This window comes from Notothenia rossii, assembly GCF_949606895.1.
Source record: "Notothenia rossii genome assembly, chromosome: 9".
NCBI classification, from domain to species: Eukaryota; Metazoa; Chordata; class Actinopteri; order Perciformes; family Nototheniidae; genus Notothenia; species Notothenia rossii.
The window spans coordinates 23903461-23922189 of record NC_136907.1 but is presented as its reverse complement, the minus strand read 5'-3'; the positions used below and the strand labels follow the sequence as shown (position 1 = coordinate 23922189).

General features: G+C 39.0%; 1 protein-coding gene and 1 long non-coding RNA gene across 4 annotated transcripts; one reads left to right on the top strand and one right to left on the bottom strand.

Annotated features, from left to right (window-relative positions):
• Positions 1-2120: 2120 nt before the first annotated feature.
• Positions 2121-14837, top strand: cnih2 (cornichon family AMPA receptor auxiliary protein 2). 3 transcript variants are annotated; one of them, XM_079649337.1, is made up of 6 exons: positions 2121-3313; positions 4132-4352; positions 6311-6379; positions 9551-9598; positions 11577-11689; positions 11769-11961. In XM_079649337.1, the coding sequence occupies exons 2-6, from the start codon at positions 4257-4259 to the stop codon at positions 11956-11958; spliced, it is 516 nt and encodes a 171-aa protein (XP_079505463.1). In that variant the 5' UTR covers positions 2121-3313; positions 4132-4256; the 3' UTR covers positions 11959-11961. The 3 variants fall into 3 exon arrangements, with proteins under 3 accessions (XP_079505463.1, XP_079505464.1, XP_079505462.1); XM_079649338.1 differs by lacking the exon at positions 2121-3313 and adding an exon at positions 12080-14837 and having other exon boundaries at positions 3529-4352; positions 11769-11912; XM_079649336.1 differs by lacking the exon at positions 2121-3313 and having other exon boundaries at positions 3529-4352.
• Positions 11995-17513, bottom strand: LOC307018859. The gene is made up of 3 exons (XR_013802516.1): positions 17337-17513; positions 14880-14962; positions 11995-12119 (listed from the first exon to the last, which is right to left on the bottom strand). It is a non-coding gene; the product is annotated as an uncharacterized lncRNA (long non-coding RNA).
• Between the last annotated feature and the right edge of the window lie 1216 nt (positions 17514-18729).

The window sequence follows — 18729 nt, the reverse complement described above, 5'->3', positions numbered from 1 at the left end:
TAAGGCGGCCCAAAAACAGACGGGTAATACGTGTCTAAAGCTAAAGCTAAAGCTTCTGCAATACAAGTGGCTAATGAGAGTGTATATTACACCAGAAAAACGGAATAAATGTAACCCTAATATCCCAGACACGTGCACCAGATGTGGGGAAGGAAAAGGCACACTGTTCCATTGTCTATGGTTATGTCCAAGAATAAAGTAATTCTGGGAAGAGGTTAGGGTAACAGTACAGAATATTTTAGTGATCAGCTTAAAGCTGAAACCAAAAATGTTCCTACTTGGCCTATATCCGGAGGGACATAACATACAACGTTATAAACAAGTTTTTATAGATATATGTTTATTACAAGCAAAAATAGTGATTGCCTTAACATGGAAAAAGTTGGGCAAACCTAGTATTGCACAGTGGTTTAGGGAACTTTCTTTATGTCTGCCTTTAGAAAAAATCACTTACATTCTCAAAGACAAACAAGAACTGTTCCAGAAGGTCTGGGGACGTTTTATAGAGTATACCAAGAACAACGACCTACTGTATCTCAATTTCTGAACGAACCTGGGGCAGGATAATGCGATAATGCTATAATATGCTATAATATGTTCAAATGTAAATTACTGTGATATCCTTTGTAGAAATACGGTCCTATTGCTGGAAAACTGGATGGTTGCCGATGTATTAGAGTGGCCTTGTTGTATGTACCAATTTAATTTAGTGTTGTTATTTTTTCTTTAATGTAAAGTAAAGTAGTTGTCCTGTGTATATATGTATTGCTTTTGGCTCTATGTCTTCGTCCTATGTATGTGATTTTTTGTAAGCTGAAAATCAATAAACATATTGATTAAAAAAAAGATAGTTAGTCACAACAATGAGACTGAAGTCTTAACATTGAGATGATAAATGTTATCCCCCCCCCATGCAGAGCTAGTGAAGATGAGGAACACGTTCAGCCTCGGATAGTAATTTGTTCCTGTAGCCATCAGGCTGTACAACAAGGGCTGACCATGTGACCCAATAAAAGTAACCTGTACTGGACATTCATAACATCTGCACTGTTTGTACAGATGACTTTGACCTGCACTTGCATCTGCACACTTACATGTAAATAAATCTAACAATCGATAGTTCATGTTTTTCACTCTTACTTTGTCGCTGCTTTAACTCCTGAATTTCCCCACGGGGATAAATAAAAGTCCATCTTATCGTATCTTAATGAGATTAGTCTTAATAATGAGATACTTAGTCATACTGTAGTAATGAGAAAACTAAGTCATAATAATGACTTAATATAGTAAATCATATATTTGTTTCCTCTCACTAGCGGAAATGGGCTTCCATAGTTAAGCTTGTTAGTAAGACAGCAGCAAAGTGGAAATAGTTGGCTGGCTAAAATTGATAAATAGTGGAAATATCTTGATGGAGTAAGCAAATAGAGCAATGGATAAACAGTTGAAATAGTGGCTAAAAGTAATACATAAACAGTTTAAACAGTTAGCCTAAAGTGTGGGATGAAAAGTAAGCCAACCATAATAAATGAAAAGTTTAAATATTTAAAAACAATGAATAAAAAGTTGAATTAGTTGATTTAAAGTACTCGTACTAGAAGGGCCGTCCCTCCCTACAGGCCGACATTGCACAGGGGGCCTCGGCTTATGAGCTCGGCTTGTGTGCAGTTGTCCGCGCAGTTCTCTGCGCAGTTCTCCGCGCAGTTCTCCGCGCAGTTCTCCGCGCATCCAGGAAATGCCGACGTATTCCCCTGTAAAAGCATACTGAACGACATACATGCACATTCACCATTCATCTCACTGTATAAAAAAGTAACTGTGTTGATAATAATAATAATAATAATAATAATAATAATAATAATAAAACGGACATTTTGCAAAGTACTTTGTTTTCCCAAAACATTTTTCACTCCTGTCAGGTGGGGTGGGGGGGGGGGGGGGCCTCATCTCACAATGTCGCTTGGGGCCCCAAGTTGGCCAAGGACGGCCCTGCGTACTAGTATGAAAAACTGTTTTGTCACCCAATTGATAGTAGGCTAGAATGCTTCAAATCAACACTTGACCAAGTTTGGACAACTCACATTTAAAGAATATCCACTGTCATGACTAATAATGTTGAATAAAGAACACATTTGGAACATAACGAGTGGTGTGGGGAATTGGACCTCATGTGATAAGAACATGGGTTGTGAGTCTGGAAAGGTTGGGAACCACTGCATTACGTCATCACATCTGTGTGACCCGTGCATTGAATGAGACAGTGGTGCGGTTTGTGTATTTATGATGCAGGTGATTCTTTAAAGAGTTTTGCATTTGTCAAAGATATAATGTACAAATTGACATGGATAATCAGCAATGTTAATATTGAATACTTCTAACAAAAGATGTCAAATAAGATGATACAAGTGGTTTCTAAATCAGGTAAAAAAAAGCACCAAAGGGAATATGAGCAATTTGAATAGATGTTAAGTGAAATACAAATAGACGGATTCATTTTAAAAAGTGACAGTTGATTGAGAGCAACACCCTCTTAGAGCACATTTCGATGACATGATGGATTCCTGAAGACTCTGGTGAAAAGAAAGGAGAGAAATGGAAAGAGAGACACAGAGAGAGAGAAAGGCAGACTAAAGGAAAAACATTTGCAGCCTGCCCTGCCCCCTCACCCCTTACTGGGGAACAAGAGATTATCCAAATGTATATATGCAAGACAGAGGGAAACAGACTGACAGAGAGGAGGAGGAGAGAGAGAGAGAGAGAGAGAGAGAGGGAGAGAGAGAGGAGGGAGAGGGAGGGATACACAGCGACACGATTGGACGAGCGTTAGAACATCAAGCGTGATAGAAATATTTATCTCGCAGTCTAAGAAATAGAGGTAGAGACCGACAGGGACAGCAGACTCAGCTTTTAACGTCTCAGAAAGAGACTTAAAGAAAGAGGACACAAAGGCAATAAGGAAAGGAGGAGACAATAGAGAGCTGGACTGATTGACTTATGACTTCTGAGGGCTGTGGACATTTTGGCTTGAGAACAGAAGAGATTTCAAAGTCAGAGTAAACGCGGCTCAACATGTAGATGTTCTGCACGTTTCTGGTTAAATCTCCCCCCCCCCTTTGCCTCCTCCCCAGACTTGAATCATTTACCCTGCACGCCAGTCAGCAGAGACAAATCTAAATGTGTTTGGATAAATCTGGGGGATGCGTCTGAGAGGAAGATGCACAGAGAAGAAGTGTGACATGGTGCCGACCCAAATTGACAGAGACGAGGAAAGAGAGGACTGTTCAGGGGCAGACTCGTCTCCAACCAGACACAGGTATTCTCTATTTGATACTACGATCAGTCAGACAAAAATGTTTAATAGAACTACAGTCCATATAATACTCTAATTTTGTAATTCTAAGTCTCTTTGATGTGTGTGTGTTTGGCTTTGTAATGTTAAATAGTTCTTTCATTTGAAATTTCAATTTGTACGGCTTCATTATTTTATTATATTATAGTATTTAATAGAAGAATCACCAGTAATTAGCTTTGTGAGAATGTAACTGTCTAAAGTGCAAAGCAATACCGTGTATCTTCAATACATTTGCAGATTCATGTTCCAATAAATGTAGTAATCAAATAAGTAATACTTAGGAGGCTGTCTCTGTAAACTATAACTCACAGACAACACACCTCTGGTTGTCTACAACTGGATCAAATGCGTCATTAATGGTGTTCTTGATTTAGAGCAACAGATGAAGTGAAAGCCATACGACTAACTGCTGAACTGTCATAAGCCATAACCATCCAATACTATAATCAATAATAATAAAACGCAGCGCTGTGCTTAGTATCAATGAGAATCCTGTGGTCAGCCTGTCACTCACACACTTTGTTGCATTTGTTAATGTGAGGAGAAAATGTGTAGGCTCTGTCTAGAGAGAAACTACATGAAGATGGAGGAGGAGGAGGAGACAGACATTTTGCCTGTCAGAGACTAAAGAAAAAGGAGCAACTAGAGACAACTGTGGCTGCTAACAGACTTATAAGTGCTTCCTAAATCACCCTGCTGTCAGATATACAAAAAGAGACAAAGACATGACTGCTGGGTATTGATTGTGACTGGGTGCTCTACCTACTTGGACAATACAGCCCCTGCTCGCAGCAGAGGGGGAGACAGAAAATAACCTCTACCTAAGAGGCAGGCAGTAGCCACAGAGAGAAAGAGAGCAGGGGAGAAATCCTCTTCCTCTCTATCGACCCATCTCGTCTTCAGGATGGCGGGCTCAGCCATGGCATTCACCTTTGCGGCCTTCTGCTACATGCTTACCTTGGTGCTGTGCGCTGCCCTCATCTTCTTCGTCATATGGCAGGTGAGTAGCACTGGAAGCAGAAATGTATGGTCTGTTAACGCTTCCTCCCACGCAGGCAGACAAACACATCCGCCTACACAAGGTTGTACAACACCAACGGGCATACACACACACACCTCATACACACATACACACCTCACTCAGGTACTCAGGAGGCACAGTAATGGCATGCATAAATGTTTCCAATCTCAGTGTAATTGTACCTTATATTTGACTGACATTTCAAATTGCCTCTTCGAAGTCAACAAATGCCACTTTATACCCTTCAATTTCAACACCTACATGAAACTGGAAATACATAATTAGTTGAAATAGACCAGAGTGTTGCAGGAGTTGAAAAACATTGTGTTCAGTCTGAATTCCTTCACCTATTTCCGTACAGTAACATGCAGGTTGATCAACAGTATAATTACCTGGAGCTCGTCTGACACCCCTCTACAGTAGGCGACCTGTCATCCCAGAGAACTGACAAACAGTTCCTCAAACAAGATGTCCAGGCTTCAGCAAACTGCAGCAAATGAGTACAGGGAGAAAGCAAACCTCAATAATCACACATCTCAGTGCCAGGCTGTTGTGAAGCTCTCTGCCGGCGGCATTTTGAGTGAAATTTGCACAGATATGGCCGCACACCGTTGCACTCGGTGTGCTCGTTTACTCAAGGGCAGGCTGAACAAACACTTGAAGCTTTAATCTGCCACCTTTCAGCCTACAAACCCACGGAGGCAGGAATAATGTGAAATACATCATTATGAACATTAGACTTGAAATAACTGACGTACCAATTGACTAAGTGGGTGTGACTCCATGTGAGTCAGGCAGTGTGTCTGTGTGAGAGAGAGGTCTGGCTCAGCGTTAAACCATGTGATCCAAACGCTTATCAAAGTAAGATGATGTCCACCCCTTCCCCCAGTCCGCCTCTAACCACTGGTCCAGCACACCAAATCTACGTGGCTCCCAACCAATCAGAACGTTTGTTCACTGCTATAGTAACCATGGAGCCCACTGAGGGGCTCACCGTGTCGCCATGGAAACTGCATCTGTTTACAACAGTGTGAAGGAAGACCAGGGAGAGCCCTATAGACTTGTATGGGGAAATTACCAGCAGGGCTTTCTTCTATTTTAAACTGGATCTGTCATTGTTGATCAGCGAATCAGATCCTCTCTTATCTGTGAATAATGTCTGCTTTTATTGCTTCTCATTGAGCCGACAAAGAAAAGCTCCACTGTTTAAAGGCTCCACTGATGATAAGCACAGTGGGTGGCCTTTACACCAAGACTTATTAGTATTTTTATGGAGCCATTAATCAGAGAGAGCTGGAACAATTATCCTTCATACTCCCACACAGGGAGCTGGGGGAATGATTGATACATATATGAACCATTACGTTATTTTCTCTACAGTGACCCTCAATTTCATATATGGTTATTTATTCTCATACATACTCATAGAGTCTTATATTTCAAATATAACAATTTTTTCAATGTGAAGTGATTTCAGATTATTGATAAATAAATGATGCTTTTCCCTTCACAGCTGTCAATGCCCGGGTATTTTCACATCATTTCCCATGTGAACAAAGTGTTCATACTTTATCAATATACACTGGTTTATTATTATTATTTTAGATGAAAAACAGGGAAAAGGGGTAATTCTAGCTCCTTGGGGGACTTCATAATGACACATGAGCTCTTACAATCACAGTATGTATGCATTTAGCATTCGATCGAGCAAAGTGCGCGATGTGGCTGCAGCTGCACCAGAAGCAGTGGGTGTGCAGAACAGAGAGCTACAGTACGTGTTGAACAACAGGCTGAGACAGGAATATTTCTCGAGAGCGTGCAGTTGAAAAGACACCAACTTTGCCTCTATTTGATATACAGTTGCAGAATGTGCATTCATTAGTGTCCTGAAGGAAACCCATTGAAAGAAAACAACTAACACGTATGTTGTTTTTCAGATCATTGCATTTGATGAGCTCGGCACAGACTTCAAAAACCCCATTGATCAGAGCAATCCCACCAGAGCGGTAAGAACCATGCTGCTTCACTTCTTTCAAGCTGATCAAACCCTTGTGTGCACACAGGAATCCCACCTTTTCATTTCCAAGAAGAACCTTTACTGAACTACACATAAATGCTTCAAACAAATCCAGGGTTTTACCCCCAAAACGTTGCATTTGACCTTTAATCTATCAGCAAATATTACACATGTAGAAAAAGCAGAGATCAAAAGCAGAGATCAAAACCTCCTTAAAAAACACAGACAGACGTTTTTACAGATGACCCCTCTATTATCCTAAAATAGCAAGCACCCCTTTATATAAATGCAGTTTTGTGTTTTTGGAATGAAATCTTTCAAATGTTTTATTCAGCTGCAGTTAGTCGTTTAAATGTTTGTTTTCAAGGAAAACTTGTTTGTATGCAGATTGAGACAATCAACCTTCTTTAAATACAAAAAAGAGCAATGAAAATAAAGCTTCTGTTCACACAATGAAATACTCAAATAAGCGCATATACTTGGTTTCCCTCTCTGTAACACAAACTAAGAAGTCACATCTGAAAGTCTCTGTCTCATTCCTTTGCAAGAACAGACAATATCAGCACCATGAGTCAATAACGACTGCCATTATTCATTTAGCAAGTTAACAGCAGCTGTGAATGTCTTTTTCACAAGTTAGCTAATGTTCCAGCAATCATGTGAACCTGCATCTGAACTGCAACGTGAGAGTGATGAGGAGTGGGAGAGGAAACTGTGAAAGCAGACCGGGGGTGTGGAGGCACGCCGCCAGCTACAGGGGGGTGGACACAATAACTGCAGCACCTGTACAAAATATAATGCAACTGAAAACAGAAGCTGTCCAAATACTGATGTTAAGGAGTAGATGTGTTATTTCTGACTAATATAAATCATTAGAGGACAGGTTTGCGTTTTCCCTATCCTGTAGTGTGTGGTTTGTGTGCATGTAAATGGTCTGCAAAGGCTAACATCCAAAAGTTCCCCCCAGAGGGAGTTTCTCTCTCACACACTCAAACCTCTGCCTGAAACGCCTCCATTGGAATCCTTTGTTTACTTCCGTAACATAGTGAGATCACTAGGTAACTCTTCTATTGGCTATAATCCACCATTGTACGTGATAAGCTAAGGGAGGGACATCTCTAAGCGGTTGATCAATCACAACAGAGCAGACCAGCTAACCAATCAGAACAGACCGGGCTCTGGTTTCAGAGAGAGGGGGAAAGAGGTGCTGGGGGAGGGGCCCATTTCGTCTGTACATCACCATGTGAGATGTGTTCAGATAGAATATAAATTGCTGGTGTGTTCCGCTAATACCAGATTCAATAAACTGCACAAACAGAAGAAAACATACCTGGCAACAGCTTCGGAAAATAAACAGCAATTATTTCTGATTTCAGTGAAGAGCAATGTCGTAACTAGACTGCTGCCGTCTGTGAAAAAGACGTGTGACATTCAAAATGAACACAACAGACTAACCAACACGTGTTTCCTCATCAGGTTCCTGTGCAAAGCCTTCCATCACAGTTGCAGTATAAAAGAGAGACAAAGTGTTTGGCTGCTTGACAGAGGAGGGACTGAAATGTAGTATTATTCCTTCTTGCTAAGCCTTTGAAAAGAGCTTGCCAAATTGCTGCAGTATTTTACCTCTCTCCATTAAATAGCACATTACAAAAGTCAAGCCCTTGGCCTTTCCTTCATTTAAAGCCTTCTTTATTGGTGAAACCAGTTGAATCAATTATATTGTTCTTCACTGCCACTTAAATAGAGTACGTATTATTCTCTGTTCTTGACTACTCTCTTTGCCGTTCATTTCTTTGACTTGTTATGCACACTGTGAAATGTCCCAAATGCGTTTGATTCATAGTGCAGTGGATGACCCGTGACTAATTAGGGCAGTTTCCAAGTTGTAAATCTAAACACAGTTACAGGAGGACAATAATTTGTAAGTGCGATTACTAACCATAAAATGTCAAATAATTCAGCCGCCACGTAAAATTAAATTCTAAACACTTGTCTCGGGGGGAAAATTGAAGAGGCACGTAGAACATTCATGGAAATTAAGAAAAAATTACTTTCATAAAGAAAGGAGCTAACTTTACACATCAGTCCATTGTTGTGGTCTTCACATTTCAAAGTGTCATTGAAGGACAAAGCACGCATAATAAGAAATTGACAAAAACCAACATCTGCAAATAGACAGTGACGCTGGAGAGCCGGCATCGGTCTTGCATGCTGGATGTTGTGGATTCAGGGCAGAATCTACTTTCAGGTCACCGAGGGAGTTTGAATTCATGTCCACAGTTTGAGAGAAGGTGAAGTCTGTGCCTCAGGCCAAAGGGAATCGACGTCACACTAGCCTCCATTCTGGAAGCCGACATCCTGTAACTTAGACAGATGTCTTAATATGTCACGAAATGAGTAAGAGAGTCTTTCCAGCTGAAGCTATCTATAGCATATCAATGCTGCTTATCCAATCACAGTGAATGAAGCAAAACAAATAAAAGATCCATCTAGTAATTACCTAGGATATTGGTTCTTTTCTTTGGTATTGAGCAGAGAATAATGTAGATTGATGAATTACAGCATAACATCTCATTTGCCTTGCTAGCTAATGAATAAACACCCAAATAAAAGATCAGCGTAGAGGCCCCTAGGTGCTGGAAGATAAATGGCTTTCATTTGGAGAAAATGATCACTGAGCCCTCTCAAAGCTCTCAGGAGACAAGAACATTTGATCTCGACTGAAAATGGCTGATGTTCTTTATGTGTTGATGGAAAATATCCATAAAATTGGCTTTCTCGACAACCCATAATTACGTTTTTCGCTTAGATGCAAGGGGATTTTTTTTTTTCATTATATAATGGAAAGTAACTTAAGAATTTGAAATGGAAAATGACGTTGTTTTGGCAGTAAGTTATTATTTATTATATGTATTTTCCAGCCATATCTGTAATCATAGCCATAGCACTGACATTTAGGCAGGATTCTCTTTGTGTTTGAAAGCTCTCATCTGATCTAGCTTTTGCATATTGTTGATGCGTCAGTGAAATATGTCAACAATTGTCAGCTTTAAATAAAAGCATGTGTTATCTCTGCCTGGAGATTTTCATGGGAGATACAAGAAGTAGGTAGGATGAAGAAATATGCAGACCATTAACCAGACTTTCCTTACATTTGCAGAGAGAAAGGATTCTCAACATTGAAAGAATCTGCAACCTGCTCCGCAGAGTGAGTAATCGTTTTTTACTTCTTTTTTCTGGTATGTTTTTGTTTTGCTGCTGGTGGATGACTAAAACAGAGGGGCTTCACGCATGACCATTTGACTTTCTAGCTATTGTGAGGACCATGACGCACTCTGATTAATGTCACATGTAGCTTTTCTGTACTGCCCACCATCAGCGCTCTGCATTCACACAGAGATGGACATTCAGTTACTGTACACCGTCAAGGTTCTGTGTGTTGTGATGGATTTCTGTTTCCATTTCAAGGCATTCAGAAAGAGAACTCGATGTCACTGAAAATAAATGTGACTTGCTGTGGAGGCCATTTTGACAATTTATGTGTTGAAAAAAGTTTTAAATAAGCTCAACTAATCATTAAAAAATAGAACAGTAAAGGTTGATTTATTAGAGATGGTAGCATGCTAATGGTAGTGGTCCACATACATTTAAACAAAGTATAGTTTCATCTCATAAGGTCAGAATCACAATGTGAACCATAATGCATTTCAATTGTGTGAAAATAGTTTTTTTAATGATTTGAATTAAGAGTTTGTCATGGGATACACTGGGGTAGTAGATAATGCTTAAAACATAAAGAATACATGAATGTGTTTAAAATAACAACATTTTCTTAACTTACAAAAAGTGGAACTGAAATGTTTTATTTATTTTGACTTATTGAAATGATTCTCAAAATAATTGAGGATTATGGAATTACATAAATAAGTTATAATAGCTTATATAAAGTCATTTTATCATTTAATACCACCACAACTTTTCAATTAATATTAAGTTGGTTCAACTCAATAAAGCTTTTAAAGTTCAAAGCAAATGATGTTGGTAGTATTCAATAAGTTTGGTTAGACAGAACATACTTGTAGGATCAACTACAACCCTTCAATAATGAGAAGAGTTGGAACTACTTCAAATGATATTGTTTTGCCACAGAGTTGCACTGAAGGGAGCTTATGTGTCACAAATACTATATACCCACTCCACTACTATATCATTGATAAAGAAATTAGAGGACACATGTGTGTTAATTATAGTCTATGTAGGGGAAATGTTATATAACCATAGTCTTTAACTGTTGCAGAGAGAAAAAAAGATGTACACATTACATATTCACAATTGACTTTTAGATTTTTTTATTTTATTTTGACATTTAGTTTGTACTTCTTTATTCAGTCTCAGGGTTAGTCTCAGGGTTCAAGCCAACCCAGCCTTGAGGGTTATTCCTTTATTAACCAATAAGTTGTGTCCCAACAACAATATTGCCAATAAGAGTGGTAACAATTGATTGGAGCAGTTAAAAGTTGCTGTTTAACACAAAAAGAATGATGCCAATTTAAAAGTCGTTGTTTGTAGAAGCTGTAATAAACATCAACCAAACAGCAGACCAAGTCAGCAACTGGTTTTTCAATAAATAGTTTTAAAAAAGTTGACCGTGATGTAATCCATTGGTTTGTGGCCTCATTTTACAAAACTAGACGAGGTCATCCAGCAGTGAGTCTGCCTCCAGTTTTTCTCACATTTTCGATAATCCAGGGTTACCATTGGGTCTTGACCCATTTCTGCCAATCGATCTAATTGTTTTGTTAGGAGCCAGAAGCGATGTAAATAAAATACAGGTTTCTGGCAAATCTGCATTGGTTTCACTATTCAGACCCTTAGGCTGTGTCCACTTCTTTTATAGAACCTATGACTTCTACTTACCTCTCAAAAGCAGTGAACATGTACGTGAAACTATATTTTATCCAGTCTTTTACTATATTTGCATCCGTAACAGCAAGTTATTTGTAACATTTACACCTTCTGTGTGAAAGTCTTTGCCTTGCAGTGTGGTTCTGGTTTTATCGAGTGTATCCAACATCTAGCCCATGCATTTTTCAGTGTTTTCCCCGCAGTTGTTGAAGAGCGATTACTCATGAGTGTTATGTTACGCAGACCTATCTAACCTGCCTCCCTGTGCCTGCTCTGGTTAGTTGGTGGTACCGGAGTACTCCATCCACGGGCTCTTCTGCTTGATGTTCATGTGTGCTGCAGAGTGGGTCACACTTGGCCTAAATGTCCCACTTCTCTTCTACCATCTCTGGAGGTAAGGTCCCATATCATATGTCTGACATGCTTTTGTATATCTGGTGCGCGCGTGAGCCAAAAGTCTCTCTTTTTTCCAGGTTTCTTCATCGGCCAGCTGACGGCTCAGTGGTCATGTATGATCCTGTCAGTGTGATGAACGCCGACATTCTCAATTACTGCCAGAAGGAGTCCTGGTGTAAGCTAGGCTTTTATCTGCTCTCTTTCTTCTATTATCTCTACAGGTCAGTACAAATTCACAATCTTCTCAATTCACAGATGCTTGATTAGGTTTCAGTGATGGCTTTCAGATTTTCTTGCAATGTTCTGTGACCTTAGTTGCAAAAGAGAAGCGCAATTACAGTTTTCTCCGTATTTTCCATCTATTGCCGTGGACTTTTTCCTGCTGAAGTATGGTCTACTCCTTGATCAGCTTCTAGCAGACAGGATATCTGGAGAAATAAAAGGACGTATCAGTAAGAAAGACTCAGAGGAATAAATGGAGACATTAACTCTTCCTCTCTCCATCTATCTTTCCCGACACTGGCTTGGGTTGTCAACAGTCTAACATTGGACAAACACAAAAGACTTATCTGAGTGATTATTTGAATGTAAAGGACTCCATTATATCACTTTGACCCAGACCATGCTGTCAGACGACTGGACAAAGTTTGAAAGGACTGAAACAAAACAGAAAGAGGACGCATCAGGTGTGTTGCCTTTGAATCATTATACGAATCAACAGTACATCTCTGAAGGGCTGGAGTTGTCCCATGCTGCTCTTACTGATCCAGTCGCTCAACTCACTGTGAATCTCCAAACACTTAGGGGCTGGAAAACGAAATAACATGTCTGTATTCTTTGACTTTGATAATGTACTCAGAGCAGGGTTGTTTTATTAAGATTACATGTGCTTAAGATGAGAGCCATCTGTATTATCAAACCACTGCTTTGATTGTGTTAGAGGTGCATATAACTGTAAGAAACAGGTTCAAGTGTATAGGAGGACTTTAAAGCACTGTAAGAAATTGACACGGCTGGCAGGGGAATGGAGATGAACCAACACAACATCTCCTTGACGCCACCCCCTACCAAAAGTCAAATGTCACACTGTATCTAAAACAACGAGGAATAATTATAACTTTGACCGCGAGGGTCAGTGCTTGTGATGTGCATTTTATAATAAGTATGTCCATACATGTAAGGATGTATTTTAGCTACAGGCTTTCCAAAGAGCTTCGTGCTCAGACATTTAATGCCAAAACATATATCTGAAAAAAACATTGTGCCAAATCAATTGGGGCGAGTGAAAGGAAACTAATAGTGTGGCTTTTTCAACTACATGCTAAGGCACTGTGAAGTTCTGTTCTTTATTTTCACTTTCTGTAACACACATTTCATTTTGGCACAATGTTTTTTAATTGATGAACATTTAAAAAACGTGTAGATCTGTTGTGGGTTTTTTTTTTTTAAGTGACCTTTTTCCAGTTTATTCTAACTTATCAGCATCTATACTATTGTCGTTTTTAGCACAGCAACTTTACTCTGATGTGAGGTAGAATGTAGAAATCTCATGTACAAGAAGCAATTAAAAACAGCAAACAAGCAATGTGATTGGATTGAGAAGACATTTCCATGCAGTGTTATTTATTTATCTAATAATAGCGAGTGGGATACAAGCGGCAGATTAGACAATTAATGCCTATGACAATGTTTCCGTTTTTCTCAGAAGTGTAAAGGCAGTGATGTCCTCTCATCACGTCTGCAATCATACAGACAGAAGTTAAATGTTGCTGATGATCGAGATTCGTAAACAGTAAAGCCTTTCCTCAACTAGCCTTTGTTATCATGTGTTCATTAGTTTGATCTGTGAGTAGATAAATGAAGGTTCAAATGTGTGATTTTAAACATCAGTAGAAAATACAGAAGATACTGGACCCTGAGAACAAACTGTGTTTGTCATACGCCCGACACGTAGTAAATGGTGGCAACAATTCATTGATGCAAGTTTTAGTATCACTAATATTCAGGATGTTCATTCAACCCTTACTACAGATCACAGTTAAGTAATTATTATTGTTATATGTACATAAATAATTTTCAAATTGTGTGTATGTTAACGTATGACAGGTTGAACTACATTTCAATTGGAAGCAGAGATAGAATAAGGCTGGCATATTTATAAGTTAGTTGGTGTCAATAAATCCCATGAGAAGACTTAAACCAATGTGTATTTCGTTTTGACTCCCCTATTCTGTCTGTGGACCTCAGACCCAAAATGTGTTACTAAAGTGTGAAAGAGGTTAAAAATATATGATTTAATCTTAAAGGGTAAATCATTTCCAAGCTGGTTACTATTGTTTTCATAAAATGTCATTCACAGAAATGTGAAATGAAGCATTTCATGGGGCCTATTTTCAGCAGGGGATTGATACACATTGCTGCACAAGTGAGTAGTTACCATTGACTTTATTTGAAGCAGGACCCCGACGCACCAAACATCCTTCTTATCTTTATAGTCTTTTCAAAGGATTCGTTGACATAAAAAAATATCCTCAGTCTTGTCTTTTAAATAAGAAGTTGACTCCAAATTAAACAATGTTTTAAAAAAGAATGCTTTCAAAACAATATTAAAATGTCCTGTGTAGTGACTGCTTCCTACAGTCCATTACATTATGCTTCACCTTTCAGGACAAATAATAGCTTCAATGATATGCCACTAATTAAGAAATCACCACAAACACAAGTCCTGTGTCGATCACAGTTTGTTTTATGTCACTTAGGAACAAATGAAGGGTTTTAAAAGAACAACTTTTTTCAACCAAACTGCAGCAACTTTAATAATCTTCTGTGAGCGTTTTTGCACACAGTACACACTTTGCACACAGTATCAACACTCTGCCAACAATATGAGTGTATGGAGTCTGGACAATCACTATTAAAGCACAGTAACACGAGGACAACATGAGAACTGCCGCTTGGTTGAATGTCATTATGTAGTTGCTCTAAACAAAGCATTTTAGAAAATTGTATTTGAGTATATCTATTTGTATCCGTCTTTTATACATTTGTCATCAATGTACGCTACAGTGAATTTGGTGGATTATTTTATATTTATTAGGTTACACTATGACGTACAGTTAATAAAGCGATTCTCATGCCGTATTCTAATAAAACAGTTGCCAAAAAAAGATCATCTCCAAGTTTCTTACTTCCTGTCTGCTGACGGTCAGTGTCTTTTGGCCATCTGTGCGGAGTTTTGCAGACATGATGTTCTGCCAACACCCGAAATGAACTGGAAGAGAGAAATATAACTGAGGATGATGAGGGTTGTTCGAAAGCGAGAATACTGAGTGGTGCATTAGACGGAGGATAGCACACAAAGGGCCACGTCAAAAGCTGTCGAAAACAGCTGCATTCAGAAGTGGTTTCAGAGACATTCACACAAGCTCTTAAAAAGCACCAAAATAACTGAATTCCATGAACAGTTTGCTGATGTAAAAAGAGCTTCTAGTAGAGAGGCGACAAATTGAGGATGATAGCCTTTCATTAATGTCTGCATCACAAGAATACTATAAAGAATATCAAATTATAGAGCTCTGGATAGCTATTGGTTTGGATAACAAAAGTAATTTGACACAAAAGAACATGTATATCTCCACAGAAAGAGATTACTGATGAAATGAACACTGCAGCTTTATAACATTTAGCATTTTTGACACTTTTGTGCCAGGCAGTTTTCTTTATTCTGCATTGAAATGGATGAAAGGAGACGCAGCAGTTAGTTAACAGTTGAGTCATTTGTAGGGTCTGTAATGTTTGCCAGGTCTAAACAATGATTCAGACAGAGCAACACCAATGGCGTTTTCCCTCTGTTGGAAAAGGACATATCATTCCCTGTCCATTTGCTGTCACCATGGAAACTAAATTGTATTAGAAATTCCGGTTGACTCACTCGGAGGCTCTCACTCTAAACAAACAGAAAACAATTCAAGTTCACAGGCCTGGGAGCATTTCTTTTCTGTCTCTTTTTAATTCATATTCCATCCGATGCATATGTAACAGGTTCATATATGTAGTCATGACGACCACAATCCCCTTTTTTTTCTATGCATGACACCTGCTTCTCCCAGGATACACACAGCAACACACACACGCAACACATGCATCTGCTTCCCGTCTTGCCTCCTCCCACGGTTCGCACTGTTTCACACTCTCAATCCCGGGCTCTTCCTTTTTCCAGCACCCTCCACCACCATAATTGTCTCAGCGCCTTTCCCTTCCCTCCTACGTCTGTGCTCTCAGAGAGGTGTTACCATGGAAACTGGCTACAACTGATGGAGCTGAAACTTCACGATTGGTATACAATTGGCAAGTGCACGCACAAGGCAGAGTTGCATGCATGCAGACACACACATTGTGTCTATTCATTATAATGCAAGACACTCCGGGATGTTGCATACTATTATGGATGTTCAGACATGCGTACAGAAGAACATACAATGTATAACGGCAACATTTGAGAGGCAGAAAGCACCATTTCAGGAATTGATTTCATTAAATAAGTGTATTTTGACATGGCTATTGAAGGGTGAGAATGGGAAAAGTGAAAATGACCACCTTATTCACTAATCAAGCCTGGTTATTACATTTACATAAAGTCTATTTACATGTATTGACATGCTGTTGTGTTTTGTTTTTTTGAGTCCTAAAATAAAGGAGCCGATGTGCTTGCTGCTGTGTCCAAGGATATGTCAAACCTGTTCACACTTGTGTTATATTTAAACAGCGGATCGTCTGTACATACAGAAACCTGTGACAGTGACTCAGATGTTGTCTCATTTCTATAAAAACCCATCTCTTCTATCTGTAACTAGAAAAAAAATCAATTAATTGCCTTATTTTTTTACAAAGCTTGACATTGTATTTGTCAATAATGTGCAAATTACTTTCTAAAACCAATCACAAAAAACGTCCTTTAAAATGTGTTTATCCTTAAACTAAGAACTAAATCAGCACACCATTTATAAACTAAAGTGTCTGTAGGCACGCTGGTGTCTTTTGTTAAGACAAGTTGTTAATACATGATCGAACTCCTGAAACTTTTGCCAAGATGATTTAAAAACTATTGTAATGGTCTTGCAACTCAATTTAAGATATCATAATAAGATCAATCAGAACATATTTGAATGGGGGGTTTATATCTGAGGTATCCTGTGCTCCTTTTGCTCTCAGTAAAGACCATGACAGTGTCTTATTTTGCTCCTGTTGACAAAGTATTGTAATATTGATCAATAAAGACTTGGAGGATTTTTATTCCTGTTACATTGTTTTACTATTATTACTGAAACCAATCTATCTCTCAATCAGATGTATTATATGTCATGGTATCATCATGTTTTACTGATATGTAAAGTAAAATTTATTTTATGAAAATGTCTCACAGTATGCAATACTTTGTATTTTGAAACAAAAAAGAGAATAAAGTCCAATAACACAAAAGGATAGCTATGGACACCACGGCAGGTGCAACAAGTTCTATGAAGTCACATTCATAATGCAGTTCCTTTAGAATCAACAGCAGATAAATGAATCACCAAAACACACAACACAGAGATGTACAAACGTTTTTAAATGCCAACCATGACAATTAGGATTGTTGTACTCACATGTGTCAATTAGAGTCTTGTGCACCAAAAGTCCTCCTCTGCTCCCGCTTCAACTTCCCTGCTGTTCATTTTCATTGCATTACATATAGTCCACTTAACCTCTCTGTCCCACTATAACCAATCCCAGTTTCAATTTCACAATGACCTCAACCAATACAAACATCAGAAAGGCCTCATTGAAGGCTCCCGAGTGAACGCTGAGCATTTAGCATAGCATTTATAGCATTTAGCATAGCATTTAGCATGCCGGGCCCACCATGCATCTGTGTGTTTGATTAAGAGTGGTTAATAGGTGGTGAATTAAACCAGAGATAAATGAATAGAAATATCACTTTTAATTTCAGTCATTTTTTAATATTGCATTGTCGTGCTGTTCACAAACTGCTAGCCCCATCCAGGGTGAGACCACACCCCTTTATGTCAGTGAGTACTTTAATGAACATGCTACATGCATATTATCTCGTATGTCATCTCTCTTGAACTGTGCCCACCTGTAGCCGCAGACTCGCAGCTTCTTCTCTGCTGTTTGTATCCCTTTTCTTATCTTGTCCGTTTCCTTTATGTGACTTCTATTTTGACTCTGAAACAGATGCAACTAATACCTCAAATGTGTATAATAGTTTAGTAAAAGTAGCTATTTGTTTACTTCCCTTCATTGATTTCAACAGCACCATCAAAATTAACAATTGGAATATGCGTTATTATCTGCTAGGTACTATAATAAAGTGGTACAAGAGCCGTATAATAAACAACATTGGGGAAAATACACTGAACAAAAATATAAACGCAACACTTTTGTTTTTGCTCCCGTTTTTCATGAGATGAACTCAAAGGTCTAAAACATTTTCTACATACACAAAATAACCATTTCTCTAAAATATTGTTCACAAATCTGAAAGAATCTGTGATAGTGAGCACTTCACCTTTGCCGAGATAATCCATCCCACCTCACAGATAGCATATCAAGATGCTGATTAGACAGCATGATTATTGCACAGGTGTGCCTTAGGCTGGCCACAATAAAAGGCCACTCTGAAACGTGCATTTTTGCTTTATTGGGGAGGTCTGGGGGGGTCCGAAAACCAGTCATTAACTGGTGTGAGGGTTAGGATTAGGGCCCATGGTGGTGGTGGGGTTATGGTATGGGCAGGCGTATGTTATGGACGATGAACACAGGCCACTCGATTCACAACATTACCCTAACCCTAACCCTAATCCTAATCCTAACCCTCACACCAGATACTGACTGGTTTTCGGACCCCCCCCAGACCCCCCCAATAAAGCAAAAATGCACGTTTCAGAGTGGCCTTTTATTGTGGCCAGCCTAAGGCACACCTGTGCAATAATCATGCTGTCTAATCAGCATCTTGATATGCCACACCTGTGAGGTGGG